Raw genomic sequence first — 21,366 nt, forward strand, 5'->3', positions numbered from 1 at the left:
CAGTCTGTGACATGACAGGTAGGAGCTGATTGGCTGGATGTTTATCACTCTTCATTTTATCACTTTTGAAGCTTACAGAATCTGGCCCTGTGTCCGTTACCACAGCGCTCCTACAGTGTGTGACAGGGAGAGCTAGAGTGACAGCGCCTCCTGAGAGGGAGACAGAACCCCGCAGTGTAGTCTGAGAGTACGGCACCCTAGTATAACAGAGCATGCCTGACCTTAGCATGTAACCCCACTGGAGAGTCCTGACCTGTCAATCACCACCCATCGGAGTTCCTCTGCATATAGCGCCTGCAGCGCTAGAGCCGCTGAGACACTCACAGACCACAGCTATTAGTCTGCACGCTATGAAGACTTCAAGCCTGCTTCAAAGAGACCTCAATACCCTCCTGTATCCACTGCAGCTACAAAGATATCAATAAGTACCTGCACCATACACCTGTACCATACACCTCTGTATACCTGCCTGTAATTACCTGCTACATCTGTACCTGAATGCTACTGTTTATACTGCATACCTGCAAGTTAATCATTTCAGTACTACTGTTAACTCTATGCTCATTACTATCAAAAAACACATTCCTGGTTAAGCTTCCAATAACATGTGTCATCTAACCACACCACAAGCACCGCTATATAGTCTAACAACACTTTCAGCGTTGAATTGATCAATTTCGATATGCGTACCAAATAGATAATGTGAATCAGGCATATATCAGTAGCTTTATGCTACCTTCTCCTTGTTTCGATTTCTTCATATACCAAGGCTTAAGGTCTATACACACTGGGTGTTTTAGCCCAGCATGTATGGTGAGAGATGATTGAGAAAATCCCTGGGATGAAACGAGCTCAGTGCATACACACTGAGCATTTTTGGACCATTTTGACAATTTTTCTGCAGGTGGACAACTTTCCATAGCAGGAAATCCTTCCACTCCGCCGCTCATCTGCTGATAATACCAGCAGATGAGCGGCTGGGGCAGCGATAATGGGGGAGCACGCATCAGCGCTTATCACTGCCCCGTACACACTGGGCATAGGTGTGTGCACATTGAGTCTTATGGGTGCACAGGCACCCCCTAATGCTGTGCCCACCCTTATGAACACCTCCCTACCAGCAATACCTTTTACTAAAGACTTTTTTTCTTTTTAGAACTGTATTCCATTGAAAGAAGTGCCCAATCAATCAATCAATCATGTGTGTTTTGCATTGTTACTTGTACCAGACCATTGTCATATCACTACATATCATCCATATATGTTTTTTACTTTATTTGCATGTATTATTATACTGAGAGACGTATTATATTGTAGCGAGTACCAATAGATGATGGTAGACACACCTGATTGGCGGTGTTAGACACACCCAATGGGCGGTGTTATACATGTTTAAGATGTGATGCTAGGCACACCCCTTTGATGGTGTACCCCCTAATAAAATGTGCTGCGCACGCCTATGACACTGGGCAGCTTTCAAGCTGAAAGCAGCACAGATAAGCAAGTTCTGAATGCTCGGCTGCAAATTTGCAGCCCAAATTATTATTAAGCAAATGCGCATGCACACAATATTGACAGATGGCTGGCATTTAGGGGTGGCATCCAGCCGTTTCCAGCGAGTGTCAAGGAAAAACGTAGGCAGGCCCAGTGGATCCTTTGCGTGTTTAGTCACCCCACCAGCAGATGTACTTTTACAAAAACAGGGGTGTGGCCTGAGGGTGTGTGTTTGTATGTGGGGGGGGGGGCATTTTTTTAAATTAAGGAAATTGTTCCTCCTGTCATCCTTAGGGTCAGTTATGTAGTGGTGTACAGGTGTGCTTGGCAGCCACCTGCACTGGATTTATGAAAATGAATAGATTTGGTCCTGGGCCACCAACCTCAGGCACCACTGCAAGGGCGTCATCGCACCCCAGGGTGGCTAGTCACACAGTTTGGGAAGGGGCCACAGTTAAGTTGCGAGTATAGTCAGAAAACTGAGGGAGAGACAAGTACATTTACAGAGGAGAAAGTCCTCACAGAACTCTCAAAACTGAAAGTGGATAAATCAATGGGGCCAGATGGGATACATCCAAGGATACTAAAAGAGCTTAAAGGGGAGCTGGTAAAACCAATAACAGAATTATTCAACCAGTCACTAGCTACTGGAGTAATCCCAGAGGACTGGAAAACAGCGAATGTAGTCCCACTGCACAAAAGTGGAAGCAAGGAAGAGGTAAGCAACTATCGACCAGTGAGCCTTACATCAGTAGTAGGGAAATTGATGGAAACACTCTTAAAACAAAGAGTTGTAGAATATCTCAAAACCAGCAATTTACAGGATCCAAAACAGCATGGGTTTACTGGGGGAAGATCATGTCAAACAAATCTTATTGACTTTTTTGACTGGGTGAAAAAGTAATAGATCAAGGTGGGGCTGTAGATGTAGCTTATCTAGACTTTAGTAAAGCTTTTGACACTGTCCCACATCGCAGACTGTTAAATAAACTTGAAAGCTTGGGATTGGATTCTAAGATAGTTGAAAGGATAAGAGCGTGGTTGCAGGACAGAAAACAGAGAGTTGTAGTAAACGGAGTACAGTCAAAGGAGGGAAAGGTTACAAGTGGAGTACCCCAGGGATCTGTACTTGGACCGGTGCTTTTTAATATCTTTATTGGTGATATTGCAAATGGAATTGAGGGTTAAATGTGCCTTTTTGGTGTGAAAATTGCCAAGCAAACATTTTTATTCATCATAATGACCTGTAATGTTTGCCTCATATAGGAAATATAATCTTTTTTAAACCACATTTTTTTGGGAATTTATATAACAAATGTGAGTGACGCTGGCCTTTTAATGGATATCTTGAACATCTCTTACACAGTAATATAATGTAAAAACACTAATAATGTATTTGCAGATGGTTCGATGTTGCATCAATGTTCAAGACTTCATCAATTTAATTTTGCATCACAATTTACTAGTAACCTTTGTACTGTCTCATTCATGCTGTCAGTTACTAGTTTATTCCTGTATTAATACTGTGCTCACTAATTATCCTACTTATCCTTATAATAATGCATCTTCTTTGCCTTCATTAACTCTCTGTTCAGTCATACCATTGCCACATATCCCTCTAATTTCATAAGACTTCTCTCTCACCACCCCTCCATGCATACCTACCACACTCTACCATTCCTTTCATTACTCCTAACTTAGTAAATTTTCCCCTATGTGTATTGACGGGATGATAGCACCTTTGTGCATAAACTATGCGTAATGCATACGCCGTCTGGGTTTTCTGACTTTTTAGAGTATCTGCAGAAGAAAATAATAGCTCTACAATGTGAACATCAACATTGAATCAAGCACATTGTGGCCACATTGCTGTTCAATCAACTTACGAATGTAATGTAATTGTATTTTTTATTAAATGTATCCCCAAAGGGCTTGTATTAGTTTCCAGGTGAAAGTACCTATAGTGCACTATTTTTTTTCTATATATATATATATTTAGATTTATTTATTTTGTTTTCACATAACCTCACCTATTCATCAAAGCGTTCCCTTTCACTGCATAACCTAGTTCCGAGGTTGGTCCTCAAAACACCTGCCTCGTGCCTTGACCATCTCTGCCTGCTTACATCCTGCAACCAAGCTACCTCCCACTTGCTTGCACCTCATGTAATTTGTCTGTCTCCCATTCCTACTAGTTAGTAAGCTCCTCAGAGCAGGGCCCTCTTCCATCCTGTTGTCAAAGCCTTCTTCTCTTCACATTTCACTCACAGCTCTCCCATACTCAAACACTCATCAACCATCTTCATCCACATACTTATCTCCTTCTTTGTCGATAAAGTCCTAACTACTTACATTTAAGCTGTAATGTGTATTGAATTGTGGCGCTCTTTTAGCTGTACTCTATTTTTGTTATTTATTTACTGTAATGTTAAGTTGTGTCTCCTTATACTGTTCTTTTGTACAGCACTGCAAAACACTCGTGGCATCTTAAATAAAATTATAATAATAACTATGGTATAAAAAAAAACATATGAACTACTCACCTGTATGCATAGCTTGGCCCCTATACCCAAGCTTTCAATGCAAATCTCTATACTTTGCCACTTGACTGCACTGGCCGCTAAACCACTATTGACCTTGTAGTGTACCTCACTATAGAAAGATGCAAACTGCTTGATCAGAAAGTGGTAACGAATCCTATTTTTTGCAGAAGGGCTGCTTACAAGGTGTCTCTTGCACTGTTACTACCTGTATATGCTATGGGAATATAATGCACAAAGCATGGTTGAAAGTGCCTGCAGTAGTGTTATGGTAGTATGAAAAGAGTTCAGCAGGGTAAATGACCATAACTGCACCTGAACTTAGCTGTGTGAAATGCTTTGTGAGCATCTCTCTGCAAAAAAAAAGAGGTTTCTGTGCAGGGTGTATTGAAAAATGCCTTCCAATGTACAGTAAATCACATGTTGCATGAAATTAATAACAGGATTTCTAAATTGCGGTATTTATCAAAGTTTATAACCTGTGTCCTTTGCTGGAACAGAACCCAAAGGAAAGGGAATGGTAACGATCAGCAAACTCACTAAGCCTATCCAGCTCCTGAGACAGGTGATGATCAACTCCAGCAATATACTGTAGTGATGCTCAGTGAATTTAATTGACTGTGGACGTCCCAGGTTCTGAAACAGCATAGTAAAAGCTAATATTTATGTCGATATTCATTGTTACTTTGCATTGCTAGTGAATTTACAGTATAAAGCAATCATATGTGGAAGGAAGACAGAAAATGATGCTTGACCAGTGCCAGATTAAGCCTTCGGGGGGCCCGGGGCACTTTAGACAGGGGGGCCCCCTTGCACTTGTCATTATTGGCCGCAAACTGCATGAGGGAATATTACACTGTCAAAACACAGAGTAAAGGCAGTATAAACTTAGTCAATGGGTAACTTCAGGGGATATATATATATATGTATGTATATATATATATATATATATATTTATACACACACACACACGTACCACATGAAAAGCCTGTGTTTGTCCCTCTGCACCTTACTCTGTAGGAGACCTCACAGTCCCAGTGCTGCCTCTGATTAAAAACCCTCCCATGACTAGGCTGCTACTGCTGTTATCCATGGGCCTGAGAAGCATGTAATGAGCTCCACCAATCAGAGCTCAGCACAAACATCTCAGCCTCTGCCCTCTGGTGCAAAGTGCCATGGGACTTAGTCAACTCCCAGTAATGCACTGCACACTTGGCTCCCAATGCTCAGCACCATTAATCATTGTCACATTGGCAGATAGGTGAAGCTGCAGCACTGCCATGCACAAAACCTTTAGCTAAAAAATTTTTTTAAAATACATGCCAACCACAGGGGGCCCGTAGCAAAATCGCCCGCATGCGATTTTGCGGGAGGTGCGATGCGATCCCCCCGGGGCTGACACAGCAGTGAATAAATTACATGAAAAAATCGCATCACATCTCATCGCACGGCACTAAAATGGCCCATGCGATGCAATGCGATTTTCCTATGCAGAATCGCCCACTAAGCAATTTGCTTAGTGGGCGCCCTACTAGGAAACAAGTACCAAAAAGAACAACGAAACATACCATATTAGCGAACAGATTCTCTGCATGGAATCTGCGGGAAGATTACTCATATTCTTAAGAAAAATAGAATCCATCATAATTACAATCAAAATGTGGAATAATTACATTCCAAGATAAGTGGATGAATATGCTACAGTATGTAAGAAGCTTGTCAACTATTAGATGAGAATGTTTAAATGATTGGAAACTTTATTTACAGCCCCTTTTCTATATGAATGTATGTTCCCCATTTTTAGAGTCAAAATATTACATTCTACTAGATTGTACATATATCTCATACATTTTGTGTTTTAATATACTTTTGCAAGCGCTTTTTTTTTATAATCTGTACTCCTTTATATCTCATTATTGCTAATTATTGTATAATATGGATAAACTTGGAATTGTATGTGGTGGTGGACCAAGGCCTGAGGACACAAACACAGAAAATCTGGGAATGGATGTGCATATTTATATAAGTGTATAGAATTAATTCAGGAAATAAACAATACATTTAGATCATTTTGACCCTTGTTATCACGGTAACAGAAGTAAATCCCATGTTATAGAAATACCTAGAAATTATTGATGAAGCGAATACTACAACCAATATTTGAAAATCCCTTCAATGGCAGCTGAAACAAAGTTTGATTCATCTATGTCCTAAATGACAGGAATCCTCTAGAACACATACCACCATCTATTAGGGAATTTTTGTAATTGAATCATTATATTGTAAGATTTTAACATTAAAATGTAAATGTTTACATATGAACCAAGAGAGTTAAAAAATATTTTTCACCGGTAACCTTACATCAGGGGCATCTCAATGCCGCATGGCACCTGGTAAAGCATAGTCTCCATTTCCACATGACAAAAGTTCATGTGTAGGTGAAAGGGGATGTGGCTCACATGAGGGGTGTGACCTCAAGGGAGTCACCCTCTGGGAGATGTGGGCTGTTCCTGGAAAATTGCCTGCCAACTCCTTCACAGTTATAGGAGCTGGGTGCTACTTGTAATGTTACAATGCAACAACTGGCTCCTGTTACTAGGGAGAAGCAGGCATGTGTATGTCACCCCTTACCCAGATCTGTAACCTGTTGAAAAGCTAATTTTACATTACAGTCACTGTCCCCAAGGCCAGTGTCAGAATAATAGCTGCTGGTTTGGACAAACGCAGGGATAATTATTTCATTTACAGTATTTTCAATATAAGCTTACTCACTTGCTTTCAAAGCCCTCCAGCTACTGATTCCTTACTGTGCCACTTAATAACTGTGATCTGTGGATGATGGACTACTAACAGTACCTAGAATCTCTATGAACTCAACTGGGGGTCTAGCTTTCAGATTTCTGTGCCCGACTCTATGGAACTTTCTTCCCTGCACAGTTACAGAACCCCCATTCTAGAATCAGTCAAAAAAAAAAAACCTTACCTATTTAGTCAAGATGTACCCAGATTGTGCACATCTTATATCAAAAATAGTGTGCTGAGTATTTGGGATTAGTATTTTTACAAACCGCCCTATAGCCTGCATTATATCATTGACCCCATCTCTACCCTATACATTAACTTTATCAGGCTAATTATCCCTGTGTTCTTTTTCAACTTAAATCTGACTTGAACTGGACGCAGCCACTGGCTTCAGCACACCCAGAAACTAGAGCTGACACAGTACAGTTTGTAACACTTCCTAGCAGTACCACCCCCAAATGCCAGAAGCAGGTTAATCATGCAGTTTTTGACACTCTAAAGTCCCCCATACACTTGTCCTACTTTTCTGAAGGGCAATTCAGACACAATTTCACTTGAACTTCGCCAGCAGGTCATTGGGAGTGCTGACATCCGATTTATCGCATGCAAAATAGGAGCTGCCATAGGAGTTCAGGGGAAGTCGATTGTGATACATTGCAGCACGTCCAACCTACGACTCCGACCCGATGCGTACGGTACCGCACATCGGGCCGATTCAGATGTTGCGCCAATTTTTCGACGCGATCCATCAGAATCTTGTGAAATTGTTCCAAATCACATTATTGAGTGGGCGCCGCCCCAGATCTGCACAAACTCGGTTTTATATTCAGAATAAGGCCAATTGTTTAAATGTTGCAACCAAATTTTCAACAGCAACAAATAAAAGAAACACATTGACTATAACCTTATACTACAAAAACTGTCCCTTTACAGTACATTTTTTTCTGTTAAAAATATAATGTCAAATTATTAAAAGTTAATAAAACTTTATTGTTAAATGATTACCTATTTCAGATCACCACATAGCCTGTTGTGTATTCTCTAATATTTGGAAAATATTGTAAAAGTAATAAACAGCTGGTAACGATATCAAGGAATTACCACCCACTTCTGTGTGGGAATTTAGGATGTATAGGATTTTGACGAGCCTATGTGTTAACAGCACACTTAAAGTGAAGTAATTTGGAAAGTGTTGCCAAGTAAGCATACAAGTATTCAACTAACACAAATCGTTCTAGCAAATCTTTTTTACAGTTTGCCTATAAAACTTTGCTTCATTTGATGCTGAATCCTTTTCATCGCAGCACGCTGTAGTGTAGTTCTCACTGTGGGGCATATTTATACATCATTTGTGGCTATTCAGACATTACGTACTGCCCAAATGCATGGTCTACACACCATGTATGTGCAAATGGCCATTTGCTGGTGACGGATCTTATGGAACCCTCTCCTGGTAATATCAATAGGGTACAACAGTGGTTCCCAGACTCAGTCCGCAAGAAGCACTAACATTCTAGTTTATAAGTATATCCATGGCTCCGCACAAATGGTTAAATCATATTGATTAAGGTACTAATTCAGTCAGCTATGGCCATGCACGGCTATACATAACACCTAAACCAAGTGCTCATTTAGAACTATGTTATGGGCTACAGTGACTCAAACCCCATTCAGGGTATACTTGTAAAAGTGTGTACCCCCCAAAACAGGCGATATCCCACAAATATTATGTCCCACGCCAACCTTTTGATTGCCAACATTTGACTGTGTTGACATTTTGACAGTTGAGATTTCGTTGGCTTTTCTAAGATTTGATTGCCTAAATTTTGATCGCATCCCTCCCAGAGGCTTATATTTCTTTATCGTGGCTGTTAAATATTTGAAGAAAAATAAACATAGTATTAATATTTATTTATTAACAGTTTCTTATATAGCACACACATATTACAGAGAATATTTGAACATTCACATCAGTCCCTGCCCCAGTGGAGCTTACAATCTGTATTCCCTACCACATGTACACGCACACACAGACATTCTAGGGTTAATTTTGTTGGAAGCCAATTGACCTACCAGTTGTGGGAGGAAACCGGAGGGAGAATATACAAACTCCACACAGTTAGGGCAATGGTGGGAATCGAACTCATAACCTCAGCGCTGTGAGGCAATAATGCTAACCATTACACCATCCATGATGCCCCAAATAGTAAGTAAATATCTAATACTCAATGAGAATGAGAAAAGCAGTGAGGAGAAGTTTATACTTAATGAGAAGCTATTACTGTCTAGAATTACTGTATATTGTATCTGTATACACAGCTAACTTGACCCTTGTCTTTGCTGCTAATTAATACTAACATTCTACATATTCCTGTAAAACATCTGCTAGCAGTCAATACTATTAAGCCTGTGAGGTAAGCTATTGTAAACCTTTCCTTTCTAACCTACGTCACTCAGGACTTAGCCTAATATAGCCTATTATTCAGATAACCCCTTTTCCATTGGTTTTCTTTTTATATTTTGTTTAGTCCTTTTCTATATGGAAAGTTTAGCTTTTGGTTCTAGTGCTCGTGTTTGATGCTCAGTCCATTCTGGTGAGCAATATACTACTGCAAACCCATTTTTCATTCAGGGTCCTTAAGCGCCTTGAGTCCTGTTGGAGAAAGTACACTATATAAATGAAACTTACTTACTTTGGCCCAGCACAATTACTGTCAGCTTAGAGATCCCTAAACTTTACTTAACTCTAGAATCAGTGGCAGGTCTTACCTGTGGGCTGCACCTTTTCCAGTGATATCCACCACCTTAGCTCATGTCGGTGAGCCAGAGTGTGTGAGACTGCACTGACTTCACTGTTACTGGCAATGATTTATTATTGGATAGGAAGAGAGCTGCTTCCTGGCGGACGCCACTCCCTGGCTTTTACACAGCGCTAAACGGCTCCTATGGGCTGTAACAAATGATGCCAAATAAGCCGATATGTTTGCATGCACAGTGCCATCACCACTACTGCGCATGTGCTGGGTATCCGCACCTGTCAACTATATTGTGCAGATCCCGGGACCTGGCCAGTGGTGGGGACCTGGTGGTGGAGGAAAGACAACAGGGACAAATGGAAGCCCCCCTCCCAGTTAGGAGCTGGCGTTGCCCCTGATGATGCAATTCATTATATGATGACCCCCATACTTCTTGGCATCTCCCAGGGATCAGGAGTAAAATTCAGCAAGTATGACCTACACAGTCTTTGACAGCATTCATTGTTAGTTATTAGCATAGGTAAGGTGTAGACGTGAAATACATATGAATAATGATTCATCTAGTCTCAATACACCATACAGTACAAGATGCCTGGTGTTAGTGAGTGTCCAAGTCCCATTTTTTTTTTAACCACAAATGCATCTTACTCGCAATGCAATATGGCTAGGACCAGTGGCGTCACTAGGCGGGTGCAGGGGGTGTGGCCCGCACTGGGTGTCACCGATCAGTGGGATGACACCAAAATCAGCCGCATTCACACTCCGCACCTGCCCGCCATGGCACCCCACCTCAGTACGCGTTACACACCCTGGGCCTGCCCTGTCATCCAATGCACAGGGGGCACAGGAGACACGCAGCGCGGCCAGGCACGTCGACAAATACATCAAGTGACGTCTCTGCATGTCACGCCTACCAGGAGGAGAGGCAGGCACAGTGGCAGGACAGTGGCTGGCGGGGCCTGGGAACCAGCAACCAGGGAGCCAGGTACAGTAGATTGACCAGGATACAAAGGAGGAGCTGCACCCCTTGGAAGGGATGGGCTGCAGGTGGCGGCGAGACCCGGGATTGGCTGGGAAGCTCTGGCTGCCAGACACTGGGGGGACTTTGAGTTGCAGATTATTGCAGACTAAGCAGTCTGGCTCTGCAGTAGCAAAAGCAGAGGGTGTGTAGGTATGTTTCCATGTCACCTGCTGTACGGGCAGTGTCGCACCTACAGGCCACACCTCCTTCTGATAAGCCACACTCATGGTGTCATGGGGTGACACCATGAGTTACTACACCGGGTGACACCAACCCTAGTGATGCCACTGACTAGGATGCATGAGGAGAACGAATGTATTCCAGAGACTCAGTCGCACACAGATAACGTGTCATAAATCTAGTTCATGAACACAGTCTCTTGTGACTAACATGCATTTATGGCAAAAAATAAAAAAAAGATCTCCAATTCTAGAACATTCTTGCGTGACCTGGCATGCCAAGAGGGGCTTTTTGGTATGACTTCCCCATACCATTTAATTAATGGACTATTGTCTACTGTTTTAAAGTTATTGTACATAATTACAGACCTTTTTTGTAGGGCTGTAGTTGCACTTTGTTTATACTTTTGCACAGCGCTAAATGGCTTCTATAGACTGTAGCAAATGATGCCAAATAAGCCGATATTTTTGCATGCACAGTACCATCACTACTACTGCCCATGTGCTGGGTATCTGCACCTGTCAACTATATTGTGCTGATCCTGGGACCTGGCCAGTGCTGGGGACCTGGTTGGAAAGGAAAGACAACAGGGACAGGTGGAAGCCCCCTCCCAGTTAGGAGCTTTGTTTATACTATGATCTTTGTTTATACTATGTACAAATGCTGCTGATTTGGCTCCTAATGGTGGACTAGCTGCCCAGGCAATAGGCTAGGGTTGTGGGAAACGGTCTATTTATCTATTTTATACTTTCTTACTTATCCAGAATGGTCAGAAGGCTCCCAAATATTGGGTGAAGCTCCCAGCCTCCTGGAAAGGTGGGCAAACCTACCAAAGCAATGCACTGCCGCTAGTTAACTGCCCAATTCCCGAGTGCAGCATGGTCCCGATGGCATGATTTGTGCTGAATCTGGGCATTGTATAGTGCGGGACATGGCCATGATGACTCAATGACTACCGCCTCTTACACCTTGTCTGTCCAACCTATGATGCGACATACCGCCCTATAGGGGGCAGCCAGAAATTCGGCAACCATGATCTATCTATCTATCTATATATCTACTTGGCTGGGACTAAACAAAATAGTAAGGATCTCTTTATTGCAAACAATAGTGCATTTACACCACTTATTTAGTATGTAACTATAACAGAGCCAGCAACGGATGAGGGAGCAGTTGCCCTAATGGAAGCCTGGCCTTCCTCCAACCAGACGGACAGGAGACGGAGCAGTGTTTATTGCAGCTGAAGCTCTGACCACCGCAGCCCTGAGCTGATGGCACATTGCTGAGATCTCCGTCAGCTGTGATTTATAGTTCTACATATTGAGGAGAGGTGGGACCAGTGCAGCGACTAGGTGAGACAATGGAAATATCAAACACACTCTGTTATTTCATTACCACCTGGCTGCACAGGATAAATCCCGCTCTGAGCTGATAGACACCCAGGACTGCCTGAGCATGCGGATTACCTTCACGCTCTATAAACATGGCATAAAGTAATTTCACATTATTTCACTGTTATAAGGTCAACCTGTATACAAATGGCTTGGCCATGTAAGGAAGGATTTACTAAGGGCCTGATTCAGCCAGGCTCACTAAGCAGCATACATATGCATACTTATGCGATATGTTCTCGACAAATCTGTAAAAGAAAAAAAAAAAAATCATGTCGGCCTCTTCCCATGTTGACCTTTTGCACGTGTCGACAGTTTGAACGCGTCGACCTAATACATGTGGACCTTTTTGCTGTGTTGACATTGCGACTGTTGACCAGTAGGATTTGTACATATAACAATCATACCACTGTAATTCACTAATACAACTCTCCTGGAGCCCCGTCTGGACCCACTTTCAATGAAATAGTAAAAAAAAAAAAAAAGTTATTTAAAACCAGAAAAAAATATCAACCTGTTTTTAGAAGGCATTCTTTTTTCGCCTGTCTGCCTGCTGCTGCCACCCTGAGACAGTGGCATATTAACCCTTTCAGGTCCAACGCCTAGTCAGGCTCAACAGCCTTAGCGCTAGTAGCGGGATGCAGTTTAAATCCCGGCGGTCGGGATCCCGGCGTTCAGAATCCCGACGCCGGAATCCCGAACGCCGAAATCCCGACACTTTCTCCCTCCGTGGGTGTCCACGACACCCCTGGAGGGAGAATAAATTATCGGCGCGAGCGTAGCGAGGCACCGGGCCCGCTGCGTGGCGAGCGCAGCGAGCCCGCAAGGGGGGGGGGCGATCCACGTCCCCCCCTTGTTGGGATTTCGGCGGTCGGGATTCCAGCGTCGGGATTTTGAACGCCGGGATCCCGACCGCCGGGATTTCATACTGAATCCCTAGTAGCGGATCCAGTGGTGAGTCACTTTAATATAAGAACATTAACATCGTTCAACATTCAATGTAGATCATTTCTGAGTAAAAAAAAATACAATTTATGTAAGTATTTAAACCAGACTTTTTGAATTGCAAAATAGAGTGCAGTGTTTTTTAATATAGACCATCTGGAGTCCTGCAATGCCGGTTTCAATGCTGCAGAAATCCCCAGAAAAATGGCCGCCGTGCTGCTGCCGCTACAGGTGTCCCCTCAGAATGAGGCCTACTATCAGGAAACCGATACAGTGACATGTGCATTAACTACAGGTTGAGTATCCCTTATCCAAAATGCTCGGGAGAATTTTGGATAACGGATTATTCCATATTTTGGAATATTTTATTATTTCAATTATGTATTTTGAAGTATCTTGCATTTATGCTGTATCAACACATGAAACACATGAAACACATGAAATACACACAAACATATTTTATTTGTTCAAAAAACAAAACATGAAACAACATTTGTGTACTATCTTAGGCACTGAATTTGAATGCCAAGCAATCATTTTCTTGCACACATACAGTGGCTGTTACATATCATGTCCTCAGTAGGGCTGTTACAAAAGTCCACAGTAAGTTTTTAGCAAAAAAATGTTTTTTTTCACCCACTGTCTGGAATGTATTGTTTTCGGAATAATTCGGATAACGGATACGCAACCTGTATTGGTAAGGGCTCACATGTTAGATGCAGACTAAAGCGGGGTACACATATATACAATCGTCGGGCCGTTCTTTTAATCTGTGACGAACGGCCTTCGATTGTCTAGGTGTGTATGCTGTCCCGATTCCTGCTGTACAATTGCTAAATGGCCAAAAACGCTCTTGTCCGTCCATACTCGGTCGGTCGAAGGTTCAGTGCTGTTTAATATTCATCCGACCGGACAGGCCCAAATCAGAACAAAAGTACGCACAATCGATCGATATGCTGGCCGTTCTTGCGATTATACTCCCAAAGCTGGAACGCCCATGTGGGTGTTGACTAGCTGCATGAACTCTCCTACAGCACAGCTGCAGCCTGTCTACATGTAGACGCGCACCCCATCCTTATAGTGGTTTGCCGTACACCTGTCCCTAGTCACCCTGCCGCCTGTCTACATGTAGACGCGCACCCCATCCTTATAGTGGTTTGCCGTACACCTGTCCCTAGTCACCTTGCTGCCTGTCTACATGTAGACGCGCATCCCATCTTTAAAGCGGTTTGCGGTACGTCTGTCCCTAGTCACTCCACCGGCTGTCTACATGTAGACGGCCAGCTACACCTTTTTTCAGAGCGGTTTGCCGGACTTAATTTTTTACGTGGTACTACAAGTACTTGTGCAGCAGGGGTGTTAACCATCATGCAATGACAATGACAATCGAGAGAGTGTGTACGGTGTACAATCTTTTTCTTGCGATTGTTTGGAAGGGAGTAGATTGAACGTCGCAAGTAAAATTGTGTAGGTGTGTACTCTCGTATCGGCTGGTGTTTGTGGGCGGTCGATCGCGTGTATGGTCGATCGAACGCTCAAAAGAAAACAGGGATTGTATAGATGTGTACCCAGCTTAAGTTATGTGAAGGTTTCTTAACTGATTTTCGCCCCAGTGCTGCACACTGCGCCGACAGCAGAGGGAATTACAGGTGCAGGAAGCAGAGATTACGGAGCACTTCCTGACCAGGCCCGGACGACGACAGCTCTTGTACACAGCCAGAGGAAATTACACATTTGGAATTGTCATTTAAAATCCATAGTTTAATATAAAGATAACTGTAACCCGATTGAGGGATGGAGTGACGGGGTAATTCAGTCCTCCCAGTTTGCAAATGCGAGCCACAGTTATAGCCCGATGTGTGCCAGAATCATTCGCTGAAAGATAAACGTGCAGCGGGTCCCAGGCTCAGGGGGAATTTACTAAAGCTTCTCAAAATGAAAAATACAATAAGCAACCAACAAGATTCTGTCTATCGTTTTTTTGGATGTACTGTATTAGAGCAGGCATATGCACCCTTGGCCCTCCAGCTGGTGTGAAACTACACATCCCAGCATGCCTTGCAAAAGTTTTAGCATTCTTTGCTAGCAAAATTCTTTAATAGCAAGGCATGATGGTACTTGTAGTTTCACAACAGCTGGAGGGCCAAGGGTGGACATGCCTGTATTAGAGAAATAATCAACAGAATCTGGTTGGTTGCATGGGCAACATCACCTCTTGTGAGTTTTCAAGCTTCAAACTCTGCTGAACAGTCCATGTTCGACTGTGGATTATTAGATAGGCAGTCAATAGGTTTACCATAATGGACGACAGGGTCAAAAGGTCGACATAGGACGCTTGAGAGGGTCAAAATGTCGCAGAATGGTGAGTATCCTGTTATATAAGATTTCAATAGGTGGATGGGAGGAACGATTGATAGAAATATATGATATACTGTAAGAATAAAAGATAAAAAATTGTGAAATAAATAAATATCAAAATAAGAAACCATTTGCAAAGTAGACACCTGCAAAAGAAAAGCTAATGGCTCTCCTTTGCTGAAGTAGACACAAAAAAAACCCTGTGAAAACTCTTGTCGACTTTTTTGAGTGATGACCATTATGGCCTTAAGCTTAACCATTTCTAGGTGTCAACCTAGTCACTGTCGACCCCCACGTTCCGAGGATACCCCCCAAACATACATTAGTAAATATGTCCCTTCACATTAGCAACATTTTCCTGTTAGCATTTTATGCTATAAGTAATTAGAAAACTACTATTCCAGTACAGGCCACTCTGTAGTAACAGATTGCTGAGAGGGACGGGATGTACTAAGTAGTGACTTCTGTATGCCACCATTTTATACACATTTTATCCCCAAATGTGAAAACGCAATGTATTACAGGGAGGTATTTACTACTTCAAACACGCCAGGACACAGCCTCTCTTCTAGTCTGTACTAGCGAGGGCTGAAATGTACAGTAATAACTAACGCTATGACTTTACTTCCTGTGTCAGACCCAACTAACGCTATGACTTTACTTCCTGTGTCAGACCCAACTAACGCTATGACTTTACTTCCATGGTCTGACCCAACTAACGCTATGGCTTTACTTCCAGGGTCAGACCCAAATAACGCTATGGCTTTACTTCCGGGGTCAGACTCAACTAACGCTATGGCTTTACTTCCATGGTCTGAACCAACTAACGCTATGGCTTTACTTCCAGGGTCAGACCCAAATAACGCTATGGCTTTACTTCCGGGGTCAGACCCAACTAACGCTATGACTTTGCTTCCTGTGTCAGACCCAATTAACGCTATGCCATTACTTCGGGGGTTAGACCCAACTAATGCTGTGGCTTTACTTCTGGGGTCAGACCCAACTAACGCTATGGCTTTACTTCCGGGGTCAGACCAACTAACGCTATGGCTTTACTTCCGGGGTTAGACCCAACTAACGCTATGGCTTTACTTCCGGGGTCAGACCAACTAACGCTATGGCTTTACTTCCGGGGTTAGACCCAACTAACGCTATGGCTTTACTGCCAGTGTCAGACCCAACTAGCGCTATAACTTTACTTCCTGTGTCAGACCCAACTAACGCTATGGCTTTGCTTCCGGGGTTAGACCCAACTAATGCTATGGCTTTACTTCCGGGGTTAGACCCAACTAATGCTATGGCTTTACTTCCGGGGTTAGACCCAACTAACGCTATGGCTTTACTCCCGGGGTCAGACCTAGCTAACGCTATACTTCCGGGGTCAGACCCAACTCACGCTATGGCTTTACTTTCTGGGTCAGACCTAGCTAACGCTATACTTCCGGGGTCAGACCCAACTCATGCTATGGCTTTACTTTCTGGGTCAGATTCAGCTAGTGCTATGGCTTTACTTTCTGGGTCAGATTCAGCTAGCGCTATGGCTTTATTTTCTGGGTCATTTTCAGCTAGCGCTATAGCTTTAATTCCTGGGTCAGAACCAGCTAACGCTATGGCTTTACTTCCGGGGTCAGACCCCGCTAGCGCTATGGCTTTACTTCCGGGGTCAGACCCAGCTAAGGCTATGGCTTTACTTCCTGGGTCAGACCCAGCTAGCGCTATGGCTTTACTTCCGTGGTCAGTTACAGGAGAGGAATCCTGCAGATCTCTCTCTAACATGTGTTATTGTCCATAGGGTGCACTTGGGTAACACCTATCCTATATAATAAAAGGCTAACGCTGCTCCTCACCTCTATGGGGAAATTCATGTATGTTGATGGTTACTAGCTTGCGGCTGATGGAGCAGGTCATCAGTTGCTCCATTTGGCCACGCACAGAGGCCGGTACTGCCATTACTGGTATGTTGTTGTGTCATTTGATGGGCTGGTAACTAGTATTGTATAAAGATTTATGTAAACCTTCCCTCCCCCTCTGCACTTATTAGACCCCGCTCATACTGCACACACCTATATTGTCCTCTCGCTGAGATACAGTAACATGGCAGATGCTCTCCCTACAGGATATCTCAGTGATAAGATGTGTGCGAGCCTGATGCTGATGAAGTCCTTCCTCAGGTCTGGTGTTATTGCACATTCTCCCTGGAGACAGGGCCGGTGTAAGGCTTCTCAGCACCCTATGCAAAACTTCAACCTACTGCACCCCCCATACTGCCACCAATACCTACATTGTAACCTCTTAATGTCTACTTGCCTAACATTTTGGAATGGCAGGGAAGCTCCCAAAATTGGGTAATCCCCTGCTTTCCCTGGAGCCCTTTACATTCTCCCATTTGCCATCCACAACAGACTACAAGGAAGAGGGATCAGCATGCCTCAAGGGAAAGTATGGGGGTGAGGTCTTAGAAGTTCCACAGCAGCCACCCGCATTAAGTACAAGGATCCTCATAGACAGCCTTGATTTTTTTTTTTTGATAGGCAGACTTAATGGCGCCCCCCAAGATTCCGGTGCCATAGGCAGCTACCTAAAGCTGCCTAATGGTAGAGCCGGGCATGCCCTCTCCCCTATTACACACGCCCACACTAAGCTGCTGACTTACCAATCATTTCCACTCTGCTCCCCATAGCACTGCATCCCTGAGGAAGCCCATATGTACTCTCTGAGTGTGCAAAACGCGTGTAACAGAAAGACAGCAGTCAGTCATGCGAGACCAGCTCATTTTTTATTTTTTAAAGATTTTTTCAATGCCAGCAGTAAAATGGGGGGAGGGAAAGGTGATAGAATTATCCCTTCCATTGGCATGACTCCCCAATGGCTGGGGGAGAGGATGATGGTATTATTCCTCCCATGGGTGGAGGGGGAGAGGTGGCATGACTCCCCAATGCCTGGGAGAGAGGTGGAACGATTGCCCCAATAGGTGGTAGTGGTGCTGGCATTATTCCTTTTATGGGTTGGGGGGAGAGGTAGCATGACTCCCCCAATGGGTGTGTCTGGTCTTCAATGGTGTGGGTCTTCTGGAAGCTGCAGCCTTAGATGGTATAATCCGGTGGGAGCCAATGGGGGGGGGGAATGACTGAGGTGCAGTTGGTGTTTGCTTGCTGAGGTCTTCTGTGATTATGCGATAATCCTGTTAGCTCTGGGAGAGGCCAGAGGTATTGTGTCAGGCTGGAGAGTGTAGTAAGTTGTAACTTACCTTAGATGTGACCGTGGGGAGTTACCCGTTCCCTCAGTGTGGGATTTAGATGCTCCGAGAGGAGACACCTGATACCCACACCAAGAGAACAGCTAAATCCCCAAAGTCACACCTAAGTAATTACACTGCGTCCAGTCTGCCATAAAACATCTGATCTCTCCCAGAGCTAAGAGAATCACCGCATCAGAATCACCCTCAGTATTATAATACTCCCCCACATTGACTCATAGATACAAGGTAGCAGCATAGCTAGGTGTTACATCCAGACCCACACCAGACACACCCATTACCCCGATGTTCTGTCTAGCGGAGGCGTTGGTATGGCACTTCTATATATGGCTCGTTGCTCCTATAAAGAAAAGAGAACCATTGTAAGTGACAAAGGTAACGAGAGCCATGTACACAAGCGCTCACCAGGTCTACAAGCATTAGCTTGACAGTCACTACGTCGACACATGAAATAGGTTGACATGCATTCGGTCGATGCGGTCACTAGGTTGACACAATCATTAGGAAAAACTCATGTTAACTTTTTCCATGTCAACCTAATGCTTGTGTCAACCTATAGTGGTCGACCTAAAAAGACCTTTGAAAAAGTCCAAAGAAGAGCGACAAAGCTAATAAGAGGGTTGGACAAATTAAGCTATGAGGACAGATTGGACAAATTGGGATGATATACACTGGAAAAAGAGATGTTTAACGGGAGACATGCTTAACATGTACAAATAGATCAGGGGCCATCATAAGGAACTGTCAGGGGCTCTTTTTTGCTTTGAGGAAGGACTCTAGGACACGTGGGAATGAGTTTAGACTAGATTTTTTTAAAGTCAGGGCAGTTAAACTGTGGAACTTCCTGGAGAGGTGGTGTTGGCGGATAGAGAGGTGGTGTCGGCAAATAGAGAAGTGGTGTCGGCAGACACATTTAAAGCATTTAAAATAAGGTTGGACAAATATCTATTAGATGAAAACCTCCAGGGGTACAAACATCAATCATAATCTCTCACTTACCATAATTTCCTGCAAGATTTCTGTGGGACAGGGAAGAAAATACAACACATGAATGGAGGAATATAGTAGTAGTAGTAGTAGTAGTTTGTTTATTTATAAGGCGCCACAAAGTGTCCGCAGCGCCGTACATAGCAAACATAAAACAAATTACAAGGTAACGTGTGATGATAAAATATAGCTGGTAGAACTGAAATCAGCATCAGTTCTGAAGTAGGTGTCGAAATTGTCGAGGAGACTGAAGATGAAGTAGAGGATGGGAAGAACAGGGCATGGGCGCTGGTGAGGTAAAGAGGTAGGGTGAGTATGTGAGGAAGGAGGGCCCTACTCATAAGAGTTAACAGACTAAAGGAGAAGGGTGGACAAATGAAGAACGATAGGAATAGTAGGAACGGAAGGAGGGGTAGGGTAGGCAGGATAGGAGGAGCAAAAGAGGTTAGGAGGAGGAGGGATAGGCTAGTTGGAATAAGTGGGTTTTCAGCGAGCGCTTGAAGGAGGTAAGGGAATCAGAAAGACTGATGGGTGGCGGGAGGTTGTTCCAGTGCAGGGGGGCAGCGTGTGAGAAGTCTTGGACACGGGAGTGGGAGGAGGTGATTAGGTGAGAGGTCAGGCGGCGGTCGGCGGCGGAGCGAAGAGGACGGGAGGGAGTGTGGATAGAGATCAGTGAAGAGAGGTAAGGAGCGGTGGATGAGGAGAGAGCCTTGTAGGTTGTGGTGAGGAGTTTAAAGAGAACTCTGGACAGACAGAGGGGGGAGGTGGAGGTAGAGCGGCGAGAGAGGAAGATGAGCCTAGCAGCGGCGTTAAGAATGGATTGGAGAGGTGCAAGCTGGGCGAGACGTAGCCCAGAGAGAAGGATGTTGCAGTAGTCAAGGCGGGAGATTACAAGAGAGTGAATGAGAATTTTGGTTGCATCAGTGGAGAGGAAGGGTCTGATGCGCAAGATGTTGCGGAGGTGAAAGCGGCAAGACTGTGGGCAGGATTCTCTAAAATCCGCAGCCCTCTTCGCCCGGCATCGCATTTCTAATGACCGCATATTCTCTAAAATATGCGGTCATTAACGCAAGGGACAGCTCTTGCGATAAGAGCTGTCCCTTTGCGATGCGGCGCCGTTGCTGGACTTTCGGGTCTATGACCCGGGAGTCCGTCTGCGCATGCGCAGACTGACGCGCCGGCCGCAGGGCATGCTGGGAGGGATCCGTGACGGATCCCTCACACACCGCTGCGGTAAGAAGCCCATAGGCTTCTGCAGGGAACCGCCAGCTTTTGCTGTCTATTCCCTCCGCAGCGGTGACACTGCGGAGGGAGGTTAGAGAATACAGAAATGCGGTAAAAACCCCGATAACGGGGTTTTTACCGCATTTCTGTGATAGAGAATCTCGCCCTGTGAGAGAGCATGAATGTGGGGGGTGAAAGAGAGGGAGGAGTCAATGATGACACCGAGGCAGTGCGTTTGGTCGGTGGAGGTGATCTCGGTTTAACCAATGCTGATGGAGATAGTGGGAGAAGAGGTGATGTTCGGATATAGAGTGTAAGCACAAGACAAGCCAGTTACAAGTGGTCAGATGTATCAAGCTTTAAAAAGTGATAAAGTAGAGAGTGATAAATAACTGGCCAATCAGCTCCTATC

The 21,366-nt window shown here is 44.1% G+C and overlaps 2 protein-coding genes across 5 annotated transcripts in view; one reads left to right on the forward strand and one right to left on the reverse strand.

The window, feature by feature from the left end:
- Positions 1 to 21,366, forward strand: part of VEPH1 (ventricular zone expressed PH domain containing 1) — a 337,859-nt gene that overhangs the window by 208,595 nt on the left and 107,898 nt on the right. The gene's annotated exons all lie outside the window — the stretch shown is intronic.
- Positions 18,245 to 21,366, reverse strand: part of LOC146064415 (uncharacterized) — a 7,218-nt gene continuing 4,096 nt past the window's right edge. Inside the window, exons 5-6 of the mRNA XM_083177882.1 lie at positions 19,743 to 19,762; positions 18,245 to 19,083 (exon numbers count right to left, since the gene is read on the reverse strand). Coding sequence (XP_083034008.1) covers positions 19,038 to 19,083; positions 19,743 to 19,762 — 66 coding nt within the window. The 3' untranslated portion in view covers positions 18,245 to 19,037. The remainder of the gene's footprint in view (positions 19,084 to 19,742; positions 19,763 to 21,366) is intronic.

The sequence above is a fragment of the Crinia signifera genome, chromosome 3 (assembly GCF_055691185.1).
Source record: "Crinia signifera chromosome 3, ASM5569118v1, whole genome shotgun sequence".
Lineage (NCBI taxonomy): Eukaryota > Metazoa > Chordata > Amphibia > Anura > Myobatrachidae > Crinia > Crinia signifera.